Source organism: Parasteatoda tepidariorum, chromosome 2 (assembly GCF_982258835.1).
Source record: "Parasteatoda tepidariorum strain Cologne lab strain chromosome 2, Ptep-v5.0, whole genome shotgun sequence".
NCBI classification, from domain to species: domain Eukaryota; kingdom Metazoa; phylum Arthropoda; class Arachnida; order Araneae; family Theridiidae; genus Parasteatoda; species Parasteatoda tepidariorum.
In genome coordinates this window covers 33,183,428-33,202,797 of record NC_141756.1, presented here as the reverse complement: position 1 = coordinate 33,202,797, position 19,370 = coordinate 33,183,428, and the positions used below count along the sequence as shown (strand labels likewise).

General features: G+C 28.9%; 2 protein-coding genes across 2 annotated transcripts in view; both read right to left on the bottom strand.

Annotated features, from left to right (window-relative positions):
- Window positions 1–4,334: 4,334 nt before the first annotated feature.
- On the bottom strand, window positions 4,335–19,161 carry LOC147814919 (ras-related protein Rab-6A-like). Its single transcript, XM_087157180.1, has 6 exons — window positions 18,949–19,161; window positions 14,220–14,270; window positions 12,070–12,193; window positions 10,502–10,626; window positions 8,550–8,674; window positions 4,335–5,137 (listed from the first exon to the last, which is right to left on the bottom strand). Exons 1-6 carry the CDS (start codon window positions 19,130–19,132, stop codon window positions 4,706–4,708), a joined length of 1,041 nt encoding a protein of 346 aa, XP_087013306.1. The 5' UTR covers window positions 19,133–19,161; the 3' UTR covers window positions 4,335–4,705.
- Window positions 4,335–19,370, bottom strand: part of LOC107442723 (uncharacterized) — a 49,019-nt gene continuing 33,983 nt past the window's right edge. The window contains exon 7 of the mRNA XM_087156539.1: window positions 4,335–4,535. The gene's annotated coding sequence lies outside the window, so the exon portion shown is untranslated. The remainder of the gene's footprint in view (window positions 4,536–19,370) is intronic.

The following is a 19,370-nucleotide window of genomic DNA, read 5'->3' as shown; positions in this document are numbered from 1 at the left end:
TTAAATCCCCTCCATTGTTTAAATATCTTGTTCTAACTTGCTTCCCATCCTGTATTGATATAATATCTGTTTTGTGACTTTCCATCTACAAATCTTGGTTATCCGTCTTTTCTTCTGTGTTTGGATGAGAGAATTTGTTGAGTATATAGCCGAAACTAGAGTGTGTTCGTTTTTTCGCCTTATTTAAGCTTCATTTAAATTGTTTAGCTTTATTTTCACGTTTCTAAAAAATTAGGAAAATCTCCTGTTTCTTTCTTTTTTTTTGCAGCATTCAAAATTTTTGTATTTTAAAATAAAGCAAAAGTCTGCATGCAGAAGAAGAAGATATGATGCAACAAAAAGAAATTCTGATATAAATAAAGAAAGCAAAACCAGGGCAGGGATACTTCATAATAGTGCTGGATTATGGTAATTGGTACAGTTTTAATAAGAAATTCTTCCATGGATTTTTCGCAGTTTTAGAAAATATTGTTTCAAAAACAGCAAAGATAGTGTATTAATATTTAAAAGAATATATTATTTTTATGAGATATCAATTTAATTTTTTAAAAATATATATTTAAGCTATGCTTAGTTTTCTTCTTAGTTTAGTTTTTTTTTAAACCAGTGATTACTATTCTTGTTTCAGAGTCTAGAAATTTGCCTGAGTACCCCAACAGTCTTCACGTCTTTTTAATTGATGATTTGAAGCTTATAAATCTAAAGCTATGCATTTACGATTCTGCGAGGAAGAGCAAAATACTTAAGACAGTGCTCCAAAGGGCGGCAAGTCATGGGGACAAGACAAATTTGTGATTTTCGTGAGAGTGGATCAGTTGGACGTCGAATGTAACTATAGTTCGTTATACGAATTCTGCAATTAAATTCTATTTTAAAAAATCCGATTCTTTAATTTTGAAAAAAAAATTGTTTTATAATCCGCGAAAATATATTCAATTTCCTTTGTGTAGCATTGCAAATTTCTTTGTATATTTTGTCATTGATTTGAGTTTCAGTTTACAATTTTAGAAAAAAAAAAAGAAAAAAAACGTAATATTAAGTAGAAATTTTCGATATGAGTTTCAGATTAGCATTTTAATCCAACTTTTACAAACAATCGTTTCAAACTGTATAAACACTTCATATAGAGTCGTTGTCTAGAAAGATACGAAGTTACCTGCTAAGTAAACTCAACACACTTTAAAAATCTTTACCTGCTGGTTAAGAGTTTTTAAATGCAACTTTAACTTTTAATATGTTCAAAACGAATGATTCTCTGATCCTTTTTCAAATTCTACCTGTGTCTGGAAAATAAGGATTTTTAATTTCATAAAATTAAAATTAGAATTTCAATAGAGCTTTTCCAATTTTAATACCTAAATCACTTTTGAATCATGTCGGAAAAAAGTGATTCAATCGTGTTGAATCACTTTTCTCCGAATGAAATAGACTTATCTATTTCGTTATTATAGAATATCTTGCAGCGCGAGTTATCAAATATTCTAATCATGATATTAGAATTAGGACTGGGCGATATTAGAAATTATATATCGTGATATATCGTCAGTTTTGCATCGCGATATAGCGATGTATCGCGATATAGTATTTTTGAATTTCATTTACTTTAAGGCACAGAAAGTCAGATTTCTATCAAGACTTCATACGCATATTGATTTAAATCAATTTATAAATTTGAAAATATATGTGTTTTGCTTAAGAAAGATATTAAATAAATTGACTAAGATGTACAAATCTTACTTAAAATATTTATTGAAAAAATGTGTGTAGATACAGAATGAAATATTTGCACTTCTTTATCGTTTATAAGGTATAAGCAGTCTTAATTTAAGTTAACCCCTAAAACACCCTTAATGAAAAAAAATATTGTTATTAAACAAAAGCTGATTTTAAAATTTCAAAATATATTTTAATTAAAATAAAAGTTAGATTGACTAAAAGCCGAAGTTTAAAATTAAAAATTTTCGAATTTTAAACTAAAAAGTAAACATAAGATTTGTAATAATTTCTTAAAATTTTCGTTCTCTGAAAGATTTCTCAGTTTAAAAATAAAAAGGGAATTTTATAAAGATATCTAGCTGAAATTATTGAAAGAAAATTTAAAAAATTAAAAAAAAAGCCTGTTAAGAAATTCATTATACACTTAAAACAAAGTGTTAAAAATATTTTTTTTTTTAAAAAAAAGAAACTTTTTTTAACAAATCAATATTTGCTTGTACTATTATGCGTAAATAATTACAGAATTATTAGTTCGATCGTAATGTTCAAATTCTTAATGAAGAAGTAAGCACAAGTTTTGTTATATTTTCTAAAAATGATCACGCAAATAACAAAAGATTTCTTAGTTTAAAAATAAAAAAATAAATAAAAGTGAAATTTATCAATATATTTACCTAACAGCATAGGAACAAAATTTAAAAAATAAGTTCGTTAAAAAATTATTTGTATGCTTAAAACAAAGAGCTAAATAAATTTTAGAAAAAAAAATGCTTCTTAAACACTATTTTTATTATTATTTCATATAAATAATTAAATTAAATTAAATAATGACCGAATTATGAACGAAAAACAAAGTAAGGCAAAGTTTCTAAATTCTTAAAAATAAAAACAAAAGAATTGTGATATTCGGTAATATATTTAGCTAATTAACTAATATAAAACGAAAATTAAAAAAAAATAATGATTTTACTCTCTAATAAAACGAAGTAGTAATTGATAAAAAAAAAGAAAGAAATGAATAAAATTCGTAAACTTTTCAAATTCCTTTGAACAAACAAAGTTTATTGACTTATGTCCAAAAAATAAGTTTTGTTTTAACTTTATTTCTAAAAATAAAAGCAACTCAAGATTTATAAATTTAAAATCAGTAATAGAAGCCCATTAAATTATTAGAAGTTTTATCCGAAAGGTTTTTAATAAATTAAAAGAAAGTAAAAAAATAACCTAACAAATTTATTTACTTTGTAATTTAATTTCTTATGGGTGCCTTAAATTAGATTTCCGATAATTTTCACATTTAAAAATATAAAAAAAGTTTTGACAGAAAATAAATAAAAAACTTACCTAATTAATGAAGAAACTTTTCTTTATAAATTCTTTTCAATAATAGATTGCGTTCAGAACAAGGTTACGACGGCGATCACGAAGTTAATCCCATTGAAAATAATCTACAAGAAACGATTTCAAATCGCGAAGTTGCGAAAACGAACATGTGATATAACGATATAAGGTCTCAAAAGTGATTCTGATTCTACCGCTCATCAGTCAAGGCCGTCTCAACGTAACGAAACAATATCGTCTTCCACAGCGCGAGTTGGCATCGGAACGTAAGAGAAAGTCCTTGCGTGTATCGCTATATCGCTATATCGTTATATCGTCTTCTTCACTCGACGGCTTAAATCAGATTTCTGATGCATCGCTTGGAATGAAAGTCGCTGTATCGGTTTGCCGATATAGGCGTTAAATCGATATGTCGCGATATATCGATTTATAGCCCAGTCCTAATTAGAATCTAATAATGCACATGTTTGGCAACAGACAACACCTTACAAGACTACAGATGATTTCGAATAATTTGTAATCGTCCAAATTGTCATTTAAAAAAAAGTACTTGATGCATTTTATTTATACTATGTTGAATATACTAGGTTCAAAACACGTTTGGTAAATATAATTTTTAAAGATGCAACATATGATGAAAGTTCAAGGCCAACAAATGAACATGATGAAACACACACTATTTTTTCCTCTGTGGGATCGCTATTGAAAACGAAGATCAATTCTTTTGTCTGTGATTTAAGCAAAGCATATGAGAACAATTTTTTTTTAACTACTGAGCTAATTTCATGTTTGATCCTTATGAGACATAGAACCTAAAAAGTCTAACGTGTCTATTTTTTTCCTTCTATCATCCGATTTTTGATGTACTCAATTAAGCAGATTAAACTGAAATTGTACTATTTTTGAAATAAGATAGAAAAAACTATTATTTTTTTTGTTTTTTTTAGTTAGGAGACTTGACCCATTCTGCAAATCTTATCTTCGTATGATATTAGGTTAAAGGTACAACTCAGATATCGATAGACTTTTTATTATTTTTATCTCGGATATTCTTTTTCAAGTCACACCCCTATAAATTGGCCCTTTTGCTTATTGTGTAACGACGCCAGCCACCGCTGCTGCACCAAAATTACCCAAACGGAGTTATAGACACAAGGCGATTTCTAATTTATGTAATTTTTATGTAATTATTATGTAGAAAAAATACCAACTTATAAAAAATGATTAGTTTTGAAGTAAACAAAAATTTAAAGAACAAATTTAAAAAAAAGTCACTGCTGTGAAAAAATTTTTTTTTTATAACTTCATTTCAAAAACAATATTTTTTTAAAAATTTGATTCCAAACATTAAGAAATACTGTGTTTGGCTTAATCTGAAAATGAAATTAAAATCTGTACATTTAATATAGTGTCTTCAATTGAATCTCTGACCGAGGACGCTATCATCGCCTGTGTTTTATAGTACCAAGAAGTACAACCTGCTACGTCTTGTACGTCTTGTATACATCCATTAAAAGTAGAATTTGCGAAAACAAAATACCAATAAAAATTGTCAGATAAAACTTTAAAACTGTGAGGGAAAAATAAGCTTGTTTTTAAACATCATAACTTAAAGGGAGCCAAATAGGCGCAAATAAAATTTTTTTCTTCAAGCAAACCACGCTGGACATTTTCCTTCAAGTAACATCTCTTCTTCTGAAAGCATATAATTTTCTACTTTCGGAATCGCATCTTTTTCATCATTCGAAGGATGGTAATTTTCGTTTAGCTCTAAAGATTTTAATTTGCAGCTTGATTGAGTACCAATAATATCTTCTTTTATCACAATCAAGTTCTCGACTTCAGTTCTAGACTCCAAATCGCTGTCTTCTGGATAATTTGTATCTTTTTTTGAACAATGAAGAATTTCTGTTTTATTAGCAGATCCATTGAATATTTCTTCCTCGGTAGTACGCGTAGCTGGCACGTACTTATTTTGCTTCCATTCGGGAGACTTTCCTTCTATTTCAATATTAACAGGGTCAATAAATGATATCAATTCTTTCTTTTCGAGTATTCTCAAAGTCATTTGTTCAAATATCTGCAATTTTTTAAGAAAGGAAAATGAATATGTATAGTATAAAAATCAAAAAAAAAAGGGAGGGGGGGTTGAAAGAATCATAACTTTTTAATCTCGTTTAACCTTTTGTTACCTTTACATATATTCAAACGTAACGAACTAGGCAGGAAAAAAAGGATACACCTTCAATAACTTTTGTACTAATAATCGTATTTAGCAATTTTAAAAGTTCCAGTAGGATGTGTGACCTCAAATATATGCTGACTAATCAGTAGCAGATATAACGTTAATTAATTAGCAATAAAAGTTTTGAATACGAGGCATAATTTATTTTATACTATATTAATATACGTATTTTTCTGTTAAGAAATCTAAAGTTTAAACTATTTTTGATGAGTGAGGGGATCCGATGAAAATTTAAATTTATTATTTTTCAAGAAATAAATACCTAATGTGTTTAACTTACAAAGAGTTTAACTTTTGCAAACATAAGCTAAAAAATTCTTTCATAATTTTTCGTTGTTAGTCGATTACTATTTTTTTTATTTACAAAATACAATGTTTCTTATTAAGTCGTCAGCTAATTTAATTTTTATTTGGTAAAAAGATTTTAATAAAATATAACATTCCACGAAGTTTTACAAAAACATATTTCTGATTGAATGTGGTTATACATCTGTTTTTATTTTTGTTGATTCATTCTATGGAGTGAACAATTACAATAATGTGCAATATAATAATGATCAGTATGTATTCATATATTTGGATTAATATATTTATAAATTATTCAATGTACATTTTAATAATTAAATAACAAAAGCTAATATAAAGATACTAGTTTTGTAAAAGGAATCTTTTTGTTTCTTTGAATCAAACTTTTGTAACATCAGCAATGAATAGGCGAAATATTTTATTGCCTGAAAGCTAACACGAGAAACAATAATTTAACTATCATTTATTTAAATTTCAGCAAGGATAAGGAAAAACTGTGGAATGCCACGTTTACCACCACACCATTGTGCTACCATATTACAATAATATAGGGTGTAAAGAAAAGTTCGACTAAAATACGCTTTAAAGTAGGGGTTTCCAACTTACATGAGGCCGGGGGCCACAGTTAAAAACACAGATTAAATGGCGGGCCGCAACTTTATATCAAGTTGTACAAAACAAAAGTATTGAATTACAAATTAAAATAAGTATATTTTTAAAAATATTTAATTGTTATTAATAATATTTTTAAGAATATTAAATAAATAATAAGAATTCGGGCTACAATAACTTTAATGTGCACCCATGTATTAAGCAATTAATGTGCAGCAGATATCTAATTGTTAATATATAAAACTTTAAAAAGGTTGGTATTAAAATTTACATAGTAGCACACAAAATATTCAATTAGAAAATAGAGGTTTGTCTGCTGCAACCACCAGAGAATAGATATTTACATTTTAAACTTAAAATTTACAAACGTGTGTGTAAATATTTTCGTCCAAAATGAGTGGTTTCAAAAAGTTAAATTGGAGAATTTCTTCGAGAAAATTTCTGATACTTCGCACATGCTAAATTATATTCACAAAATACAAAAAAATGAAATAAAATAGAGCAACATACACGATTATTTTTGTATTTTAATAAATATTTTCTTGGGTGCAAAACCTGAGAAATAAATTTCTTTGCACCGTTGGTATGTTAAATTTCACAGAAACGAAGAAATTAAGTTTTTATCAACGAGAGAAGTATTTTAAAACCATATAGATTTTTTACGAAAATTGTCCGCTAAAAAATGACAACTAATATATTTTAGTTCGTGGGCCACAATAAAAGGCTTCGTGGGCTGGATGCGGCCCCCGGTCCGCCAGTTGGAAACCCCTGCTCTAAAGTATACCCTAAAATATATCTGGAGTAAATTTTAAATCGACAAATAAAAAACACATTTTCATATAATTTCGAGTAGAATGGAAACGTTAACTTGTTCGAAATAATTGGCATTGTATTGATTTTGATTTTATAATTTCATTGTAATTATAAATAATTGAAAATTATAATTATAATTATAAAATTATAATTATAATTTTCAATTATTATAATTACAATGAAATTATAATTACATTATAATTATAAAAGTTGAAAGTATTTGTAAAGCTAACAGCCAAAACGAATTGTACTGCATTGTTTTTCCAGAAATTTGTGACTAAGTTATTATTATTTCAGTGTGAGAGTGTTTGTCCTTATCTTACATAAAACCTATTTTAATATCGCGTTAATTAATAATATACAATGTATTATACTGTGTTGCAGGTAATTCTGATCAAAATCGATTGCCGTGTGAACCTAACTAATTTTTTTTCACTATTTAATTTATTTGAGAAAAATACAACTTATTTAAGTTGCTTCACTATTTTAAAATTATATGTTTTATGCAGTGTACTATAAAAACGAGGGATATTTCAGGTGGGTCTTATAATTTTGCAACACACTGTATACTACTTATGGTGTTTCGAAGAGTAATATTTCATTATATACTCTATCATACTAACTAAAATAATTTAGTATAAATTAATTATACTAAATACTTCTAGAATAAATCTTCCGCAAATATTCAAAAAAAGTCATATTGTCACATTAAACTAATATTAAAGTAGCTAAAAGTCAGGAATTTTTTAAATGGAATAAAAGTCACAACTGTTTTTGTATCTCATCGATTATATATACATTCTTCCAACAGAAAAATATAATCATTCAATCATAGTTGTATAAAGTTTAATTTAAATTACCGAGTAAGTTTAAAAACTTGAATCACTTACAAATATATACGTATTTCTTTAATATTGCATTCAAAGTATATGTGGGTATAACTATATTCGATCATGTCAAATATAAATTGCGAAAAATTATGCGAATGCTGAGTAGAGGTAATTTATAAAAATGAAATTTTAAACAAAATCGTCTGTCGAAATGAAAAAAAAAAAGGAGAAGGTAATGACTGATTGATGTAAACGAGAGTGAAAAGAGAAAAAAATTAGTGATAAAAAAGTCAAGAATGGAATTTTTGTTCAAGAAAAAAAAAAATTTTCTGATGAAACGAGTGTGAAAATTGCAACATTTGTAACATTTGTTTAATTAGGAATGTTATAAATACAAATTTTCTTTTTTTAAAAACTTATTTAATTATAATTTTTAATTACTTTAATATTAAAGTTTCAAAACCCAAAATTTTTTAAGAAGGCAATTGTAGTTGGTGAAATTGAATAATTTGGTGAATATAATGTGTCTAATCCTCTTAGTTTTGCTGCCATTTTTCTCAGTTTCTTAAGTACCTCACGAATTTAGTTTAAAATGAGACAATCGTATCAGATGTATGTACGTAGTGATGTTGAGAATCGTAAAATAAGTTTGCATGAAAGCTTGAATTAAATTTAAAATGTCTTACTTCTTTAACATTTTCACCAGTCTTGGCACTGCATTCAAAAAATTCGAGATTTTCACTTTTGGCAAAATTTTGGCCTTCTTCAAAAAGTACTTCCTTTACATAGAAAATGTCAGATCGAGCCCCAACTGTCAATTATAAAATATTTTCAATAAAAGAAACTTGAAATCTTAAGAAAAAAATTGTCATAAATAAATTTTTTTTCTGGGAATGTAACATTATTTTTGCGTTAATGCTCAATTCGTTAAATTCGCAATTCGTTAAATACGCAACTGTTCTTGAATTATATCAGTGGATACTCTAACATAATAGATGGTTCATTTTATAAATATGAGATGGCTCGTAGGCAGCTGAGAAGTGAAGAGATTTCGACACGAGAAGTTGTCGTACTATATGAATGCCTCCTCCTCACTAATATATTCAAACCAAATATTTTCTCACCCAAATATATTTTTTATAAATGAAATTTCTAATGTCAATTTTAATTTGTATCATCTAAATGACACAGTGCATACATACAGACATATTTTTTCCCATGGACATATCCAGAAATTTTTAAAGTTTCCAACAGAGTACAAGACATTGACCACCTCATAAAATTTTGTCCCAAATTCCAGAGGATCCGTGGCAGAAAATGGGATCAATACACTCAACATCAACTTTATGCTGATATTGACTGCAGGGAGAAAATCATCGAAATTCTTAAATATACCCTCGATGATCTGTTTGCCCCTGCGAGCACACCTGACTAATTTTATCTGGTTTTATTTTTAAACTTTCGGCTTTTAGGTTTTCTGGTTTTAAATTTCTGCTTTTAGTATTTTACTTCGGCACTTGCCGTTTCCATGACTTTATTCTCCCCTTGAACTGGCATCTTCATTATACATGGGACATTCGAAATGAAATCTTGCTCTTGGTCAAATTCATCACCCTCTGTCTTACCTGGTGCCATCTTTGAGTGTTATCATCTCAGTGAAACTTTGGTTTACCTTAGAACATTTTAATCTTAGAGGCACTTAGCCTTGAAAGGGAGACACTTGAACTTTTAGTCGATTATTTTATTTATTCTACTGGGCTTATTTTAGTCTTTTTTATTTTTAATGTGATTTTTCATATTTTACCATTTGATGTTTTACCTGACCTTACTTTTATATGTTTTTACCCATATTTTTGACACTTTTATTGTCTGTTGATTTTATCCACTTTGATGTTTTAAGCACTTTTAATCTTTATTCTGTTTTATTTTTATTTTACTTTTTCGATTTCGGGATTTTTCCTATGTGTTTTAACTTTTTTAATTTAGTACTTTTACTTTTCTGTAGTTTGGTAGTGTTTAGTCACGTGCAAACGGGTGAAACCCTTATCCGCAAACTCCTTCGGGGGTAGGTCGGTTACTATTGGTCTTAAAGTTTCAAACATGAGCAATTTGAATCAAGCCTAAGGGATACAAACTGAAGATTGCGCTAACTCCATGGTCATAAACAACCGTTGCATTACTCGGCAAAATATTTAAATTTGTATTTTTACTTCAGAAACCCTGCAATACCCAATTGAAAACCTGCTATGGGAAATCATAGCCAATTTGCAAGGTAGAGGGTGCGTTTCTTGTTTCTCAGTGGCACCATCTACGGCCAAGAATACGACTCAAGTCTCACGAACACGTCACAGCCCGTTTTATAGGGAGAACCAATGCATTCATACACAGATCGTAATTTTAACCTTAAGTAGAGAACGCTCAATCTCCAATTCAGTACCTCTGGAGGTACTGATTTTTTTATCTTAACTTGGTAAACTTTGTGTCTCCGGCAGATTTAACGTGCATCAGTCAGTATTTGATGCACGGGGATTATTCGGCCCGCGGGATTCAAACTCATGTTCTGAAGAACACGAGCCCAACATCCTTCAAACCAGGCTATCTCGACCCAAATACTAGAAATAATTAATAAAGTAAATACTTATGAATATGATTGCGTGTGGAGTTAATTTCCTTATTGTCTCACACCATTTTCCAAGTTCCTCAAAGGTACGAATCCTTGCAGTATCATAAAGCAGAAGAATACCGTGTAAATTTTTAATTGCCCTGGAAGAAAATATTTTTTTAATATATCTGTCAGCATTATCAATAATATTTTTTTTTAATTGATGCTGTTGCTCTTCGAGGAGAAAAGTTTATTACTGAAGGATATTTACTTACTATTAAGATAAATATAAAAATAAATTCAGGAAGTTTAAAAAAATGAAGGGACAAAGTAGGCATACAAAAAGAATTAGTTGTAGTAGTACTTTATTTAAATCGCATTAGAGCAGCAAAAAGAGATAATGGGGGCGGTCTGGCAAACACCCCAGGATGATCTGAAGACACGCTATCATAGTTTTGATCCTCAATAGAGAGGATGGCTCCCCGCTTTGACAGCCAAGATATCTGTGTGTAAAGTCGAGTACTTTACGATAGAAGAATTTGACGAGGATCGATATCACACACCCTCATTCCGTTCGCAGGCTGATCAGTGGTCACCCACCCACACTGACGCATACGCACACCACTGGTTCATTGTCCACAGCCAGTGATGCTTTACTTTGGTGATGTACTACCAAACTACTGGAAACTAAGTCTTACGAACAATTCAATGTAAGATAGGAAAAGAATAAAACCTCGCAAAAGTGCTCAGAGCCGCAAACGCGACCAACAGTCGCAAATTATACGCAAATAATTTATTTTTTTTAAAATATCTTAAGGGTACTAACATTGACAATATCAAAAATATGAAGAATACCGTGTGGTATTTCCGACATTCTGGACAGAAAATTTTTAAGTAGATTCTAGCTGGATCATCAAAACAGTTTTATTTTTTTCTTTTAGGTGAAGATTTTATTACTTAAGGATTTGAACTTATTAGTAAGGTAAATGTCAATCAATGTTCCTGTCCCACCCACTTCTGGTCATTCTGGAAATTTTACTGAATTCTAACATCATCACAAACAATCTCTCAACAAGCTTGTTTGTTATAAAGAGATTTAAGAAATATAGCAAATGAGCAATTTAAATAATTTTTTCCCGTGTAAACTCTCATTATGCGATGATATAAATTTACCAAAATCAGTTAAAAGGAAGACAAAAATTCTAAAAATTTAAAATTAGTTTAATATTAGGAAAGAATTAAATAGAAATTATAATTTAAATTTAAAATGGAAAAAGCCAGCTTAAAAAAGCATCAGATATCAGTATTTTATCAGAATGAAAGTGATAAAAATTTAAATTCAGCATAACTAATTGCGCAAATCTGAATCTTTGTGATGGCCCCTTACCGTCTCGTAAAGTTTTTCCCAGTAAGGCAATATTCAACAAAGTTAGTCGTGGTCACTAAAAATAAATATTAATTAAGTTTTGACACAGTGATGTAAGTAAATAGTACAATTAAATAAAAGTGTTATTGGTAAATATGTTATATTTTGCAAAAAAGTAAGCTTTACGTAAATCTAAAATGTAACAAATTTGATTAAAAATTGAATTTCTTGAACTTACTTTGGCACCAATCCACGATATCTCTCATAGCCAGAGTTAACTCCAATAAGTAAATCAACAGTTTTTTCCTTTACCTTAAGTTGTTTAGTGAAGTAGTCCCAGCCAATTATCGTATTAAAATTTTCTAAAATGATGATATACTCTTTAGTTGAAGTAAAACTTCAACTGACAAACATGAGTAAAATATAATCAGATAAAAGTACCAACTATACGCACTCCAAAGAATTTAAATTTTTTAAAAGAATCCTTCCTTTTAAATTTTATTTATCCTTTCTTTTTAAATCATAACAATGTTCTATATATTTGTGCAATGATCTCACTACTTTTTGAAATATATAAGATCTTAAATAGTGATGATATCATTAAATCTATTCAACTAAATAGAATGAGATGGGCCGGGCATGTAGTGAGGATGAGCCCAGAACGAACAGCATAAAGAGTCTTTAATGCAACCCCCTGCAATAAAAGGCCAAGAGGAAGGTCCCAAAAGAGATGGAAGGACTGTGTGGCTGAGGATTTTGCTATCCTAAAAGTAAAGAACTGGAAATCAATTGCTGGGGGAAAAGCAGAATGGGAAAAGCTTCTGAGGAAGGCCCAGGCTCACAAAGGGCTGTCGTGCCAATGCTGATGATGATCTCACTACTATTAATGGTCATTAAATTATTATTATTTTTGTTTCAGTAGATACAAATTTAAAAATTTATGGAAAATTGTCCAAGCAGAAGATAACAGAGAAAAGGAGAATAGAGTTAACCCTTTTACACAGAACTTTTTTTAAACATATTTTTCATTATTTTGTATTAATCTGGGACAATGTAAGTGAAAAATATTATATTTAACATTTTAATAATTTATGGATATGAAATACAGCATGAAACACCGGTGTCGGCGTGAAAGATAAAATCTTTCAAACACGGCTCATTTCCAAACAATAATTTTTATAATTTGTAATTACTTAGATCTAAGAGAAACAGCAGCGATTCGCACCCCTTAATGTTAATTTTACTTTTTGCGTATTTTGCTATATCTTGAGAACTTTCTAACCGAATTGAAAAATTTTTGCACACAATTACAAATTTCGTTTATCCGAAGATAATTAAATGCAAAAAATAACTTTGAGTTAATGTTTATAAATTTTTATTATTTTATTTAAGAATGTTTGAAAAATGAACAAAATCGGTCGAATAGTTCCTGATAAATCGAATATTAAATACCTGAAATTTTTGAAATTTAATTTCTCATGAACAATTCAACCGATTTTGTTCAGATTTTATATTTTGCCGTGTAAAATTATACTCTGTAAAAATAATGTAAAAAATTGTGTAGTGCAATTCAAAATTTTTTCGACCATTATTAAATAAAATAATAAAAAATAGTTCCTAAAATTTAATTTTTGCATGGAATTATCTTTGAATAAACGAATCAAAGTAAGCCTAGTATTTATAATAAAAGTCTCAATCTGACTGTTTAAAATTATGAAGATAGTGTTGCGAAATTGACTTTGAAAATTCTACTACCGGGGTTACAACAATGCACAGTGCTCCTGCAATGAATTTATGTGGGGGTAAATAACTCAAGTAAATTTAACTTTAGTACAATTGGATTTTCAGGTAATTCTCAAATTTTTGAGTAGTTTGTTAGTCAGAAAAAAGATATAAACTTATTCACTTTACTGCTGCGGAAGCCTTGTAACTTTTGAAGAGTAAGCTCTGTGAGGCTCATCTCTATTTTCAAAAATCTCCAGAATGTAGGGTGATCAAGAAGTTTGATGAAGCTTGTGAAAAACTTTTACATTTTTTAAAATAGGAATAATCTTCTTCAGCTGACTAAATTTCAAGATGTCAGCAATTTTTATCACTCTCTTAGCAGTTTTTTGAGGGATAGGATATTTTTTTTAGATGTTGAGATTAAACCTTTTTTTTTTTACTGTACAATAAATTATTCTCTTATAAGTGAATTCTAACGAATTTTCATACGTCACACAAATTGCTCAGTCCATTCAATCAACATACATTATCATGAATACTATTTTTAAAAAAATAAATGTATCATACTTGACAATAAAAATACTAAGCTATTATCTTAAAAATTTTTTTTAAATTAATTAAATAAAATATGCTTAAATAAAAATTAATTTTCATGTAAATTACCTTCGAATTTTCCAGTGATATATGTTCGAACCAAGCATGTTTTTCCTACGCCTGAAATTTAAAAGAAGTAATAAGTAATAAATAATTGTTTTTACTTATCAAAGCAAATTAGTGAAACTAAGAACAAAATAGAAATCTTTAATTCATGTAATATAATTAAACTCTGACACTAAAACAAATTTATACTAACTATTATTAATAATAATTAATTGCTTTTTGATCACGAATTTGAAATTCTCAAACTTTATAATATCAGGGCTGACTACTACACCCCTAGCAGCAAAATAATTTGGGCCCAGTGCCTGACTAAGGCAGGGGCATACGGGCAGTTGCCCCGGGCCCCCAAATCGAATGAATCTTGGCTCAGTAAGGGTTCAAAGGGCATTTATTTTTCCGATACTGGCCCTATATAGAATTTTCCGATTTAACAAATATTTTACAGCCACTTTACAACCGGTATCGGTCCTATATAGAATTGTCAAATTCTCCCGATATGTTTTATCCATTACCAATGTTAACCAATTACCAATTTATCCAATGTTAGATTCTATATTGGCCAATGCAGGCCCTATATAGGCCATTCTAGGACCAATAATAAAAAAAATCTAGACATCCCAATATTGGTACCTCAGTGCGTGTTCTTATAGGACCCATATCGACCAAATTTCGAACATAATTGGCCATGGTAAAATTGTTGCTAGGGGCGTTTTACGTGTGGTAGAAAATTAAAAACTATGTATCTGTCTAAGCAACAAGCTAAATCTTTCAATCATAATTTTTGGTAATTTTGCGAAAATTTTGAGAACCTCATCACGAGAGAGCTGGAACTAAATGGCATTCCAAATACATTTACATGTAGTGGTTACGAGAAATAACTTTACATCAGTTTTATAAAACAAAGAATAATACATACTTTAAAACAGAAATTTAACTACCAATCGGAGATATTTTCCAAAAACCCGTTGAAGATCAGATCCCTTATATTATTATTCTTTAAAGGTCCTTTAAAGGATAATAATACAAGGGATCCTTTAAAGGTATTATCATCAAAATTTTCTTTTTTTTAAAAAAGTACTTATAAGTTATTGGTACTATGAAGCCAAAGTTCATCAATAACTACTTCTATTATTTATATTTTATTCTCTTTATTATTTATATTTGATTCTATTATTTATATTCTATTCTTTTTATAATTTATATTTGATTCTATTATTTATATTCGATTCTTTTCATTACTTATATTTCATTCCATTATTTATATTCTATTATTTTTATTATTTATATTCCATTCTACTATTTATATTCTATTCTATTATATATACTAGACAACGCCAGGTTCTGGTATACACAGGTCATCGACAATGGATAATACACATCTGTGCATTGAATATGAGGATATTGTAAATATTATACAAAACGATAAGTGAGTACGATATTATTGTGAATGATGTTACATTTTATTTTGGGTAAAGAAATATATATTCCAATGTAGAAATTTGAATGATACGGAAAATATAACTATACACTTTTGACAATCCTTGCGATACTATAATTTGCACAATAGGTGTGAATGTTTGTGTGAGTGGCAACTCGAAAAAACAGACAACACATAATCCTTGTATCCAATAGAGAAGAAAGTTGATCAAAAACAGCGGGTAGCTCAACCAAACATTCTTACGTTACATATCTGAGTACACACATTTAAGACATAAAATCACGTTTTCTGCTTTTATTATTATTTATGATCTCCAAGTTTGTATTTCTATTTATATTGCAATATTTCTTCCCGAAAACCACAACCATATATGCCTCTAATTGTTTTCGAAAAGTAATCTATGTCCTCAAGGAGCACAAGCAATAACACAATTAGTGTCAAAGAAGTTACATGGCCTTCGATGTACAAAGATGTCAAGAAATTCATTAAGACCTGTCCATCTTGTCAATGTTCCAAGATACAGCGACACGTATATAAATCGCTTGGGAGGTATCTACCAATAGTAGAAAGATTCGACAAAATTTATCTTGACATAATTGAACCTTTGAAGAACATCCCCAGAACATTAAAAATTACAAATATTAGAGCATTAGCAATTCCAGAAACATACCTGTAAATCATTTGAAACAGTTTGCAGACTTGAAGAAGAACACTTGTTCTAATATTCTCAGTCAGCATACCACCAGACATTCAAGTAGGCTACTCCAAATATTAAAGTGAAAATGATTACTTTTCTAATAAGCCGTTACAGAAGGCTGTTTCCAACAAGACATTACGTGTTGGGAGACCTACTAAAGTTCCATCTAAATTTCTCAATACGTTCGAATGAGGTTTTTACTGGAAGCAGAGTAATGAAGCGACATGACGTCAAGCGCGCATTCTGCATTTTTAAATTATTTTATAATTTATGAACTCTAAGTTAGTATTCATCCTTATATTCGAATTGGACTAGTTATTCTGCTTACTTTGTTTCTGTGCTTGACGCATCACAAATATTTGATGCCAAATTTAACTAAAACGCATTTTATATAAATTGTAATTTAATGTGGACAGACAAATTTTTGGAAGATTAATAAATATTTCCGGTAAATACTGTAAAATAAAGGATAAGTAAATAATATACGTGTAAGAAACTTTTATTAATTTTAGGCTATGGCAAGGTAAAGATATCTAGATCTTCTTTATGTATTTAAACTCATATTATATAATTTATCTGCTTAATAGCCGTCATTATCTTCAAAAGATATTTGTGTACAGCGCGCAAAATAAAAAATGGACCACTGTGAATAACTTTTGATCTAATGATCGGATCTTCACCTTCTAGGACTCAATTTTAATGATTATCTAGGGGGTAATCTGAAATATGTGTTAATTAATTAGTGTAGACGGTAATTTAAATTACGAAATCCGATTCGAAAACCACACAGTCTAGTTAGGAGAGCGGTCCAAAGTTTGGACCTCTTAATGTTAATTTTACTTTTTGCATATTTCGCCATGTTTCCAGAAATTATTAAGCGAAATGAAAAAATTTTGCACACAATGATACAAATCGTTTATCCAACGATAGTTCCATGCAAAATATAACTTTCCTTCAATATTTCTTATTATTTTATTTAACAGCGATTTATAATTTATGAACTCTAAGTTAGTATTCATCCTTATATTCGAATTGGACTAGTTATTCTGCTTACTTTGTTTCTGTGCTTGACGCATCACAAATATTTGATGCCAAATTTAACTAAAACGCATTTTATATAAATTGTAATTTAATGTGGACAGACAAATTTTTGGAAGATTAATAAATATTTCCGGTAAATACTGTAAAATAAAGGATAAGTAAATAATATACGTGTAAGAAACTTTTATTAATTTTAGGCTATGGCAAGGTAAAGATATCTAGATCTTCTTTATGTATTTAAACTCATATTATATAATTTATCTGCTTAATAGCCGTCATTATCTTCAAAAGATATTTGTGTACAGCGCGCAAAATAAAAAATGGACCACTGTGAATAACTTTTGATCTAATGATCGGATCTTCACCTTCTAGGACTCAATTTTAATGATTATCTAGGGGGTAATCTGAAATATGTGTTAATTAATTAGTGTAGACGGTAATTTAAATTACGAAATCCGATTCGAAAACGCACCTAGTCTAAATAACTTTTTTCGACAGATAAGGATTTTTGAAATATAGGGGGTAGTTGTAATCTTAAAAATATGGTCCACACAGTCTAGTTAGGAGAGCGGTCCAAAGTTTGGACCTCTTAATGTTAATTTTACTTTTTGCATATTTCGCCATGTTTCCAGAAATTATTAAGCGAAATGAAAAAATTTTGCACACAATGATACAAATCGTTTATCCAACGATAGTTCCATGCAAAATATAACTTTCCTTCAATATTTCTTATTATTTTATTTAACAGCGACACGCATGCAAATATTTGGTCAAAAGAAATTTTAATTGTAAGGAATTTAAGATATTACACCATTTTAAAGAATGTAATTTTATATAGCAAAATACAACATTTGAGCAAAATCGGTCAAGTAATTTCTCAGAAATAGGATTTTAAAGAAGCCGTATTTCAAAATTCGATTTTTTTAGGAACTCAAATTATGTATTTTGCCACGTAAAAATTAAATCTTTTAAAATGCTGTAAAAAATTTTATACCTTACAATTTTTTTTCAATTATAATCAAATAAAATGATAAAAAAATAATAATAAATATGTACTAAAAGTCATATTTTGAGTTGAATTATATTTGGATAAACAAATTTTAGAATTGTGTGCAAAATTTTTTCAATTTGCTTAAAAAGTTCTCAAGATATGGCGAAATACACAAAAAATGAAATTAACATTAAGGGGTCTAAACTTTTGCCCTGTCTCGTGATCAAAGTATGAAGGCCATATTACCAAGATTACGGCTATCTCCTATATTTCGGAGGTCAAAAATCCAAATCCGTCGAAAAAAAGGTATGTTTATTCAGAGAACGTGAAAATCCGATGATTAAATCAAAAGTTATTCAGGGTGGTCCATTTTTTATTTTGAACACTGTACATTTAAGCACTTGTTTTTTTATCTTGGTAAGGATCTTGTTTTTTTTTAAACTTTCTTATAATTTTTTTTTAACTTTTAAAAGAATTGTTAATTTCTTGTAGAAAAAAAGTGACATAATCCTAATTGCAAAAAATAATATTTAATTGTCAATATAAAAAAAGTGAGATTACTCACAGGCTTCTCCTACTACGCCAATCTTAAGCTTTATAATAGGTTGACTTTCGTTATCCATTCCATTTGTTATGTTGCTCGTTCTGTTTGTTTTATTACCCATTCCATTTATTTTGCTACATTCACCGTTCAAGACTTCGCTGAACAACCGACTCCAATATTCAATAATAATGTGGAAATCTTTCATCTGTCGTGTGATAATCTCTTATCTAAATGAAAGAGTTCCTTTCGAAACAATGAATCTCAATAAAGTGAGATAATCTACGAAAGTTACGTCACAATCAACGTGATAATTATGTAGTAGCATCTAAGGCTCCTGTAGCATCAAGTTTCACTTTGGATTTATAAATTCAAGTCGCAACAATTTATTATGCAATGAAATAGAAAAAAGGAACAAGAGAAATTATTAATTCATTATTAATTTT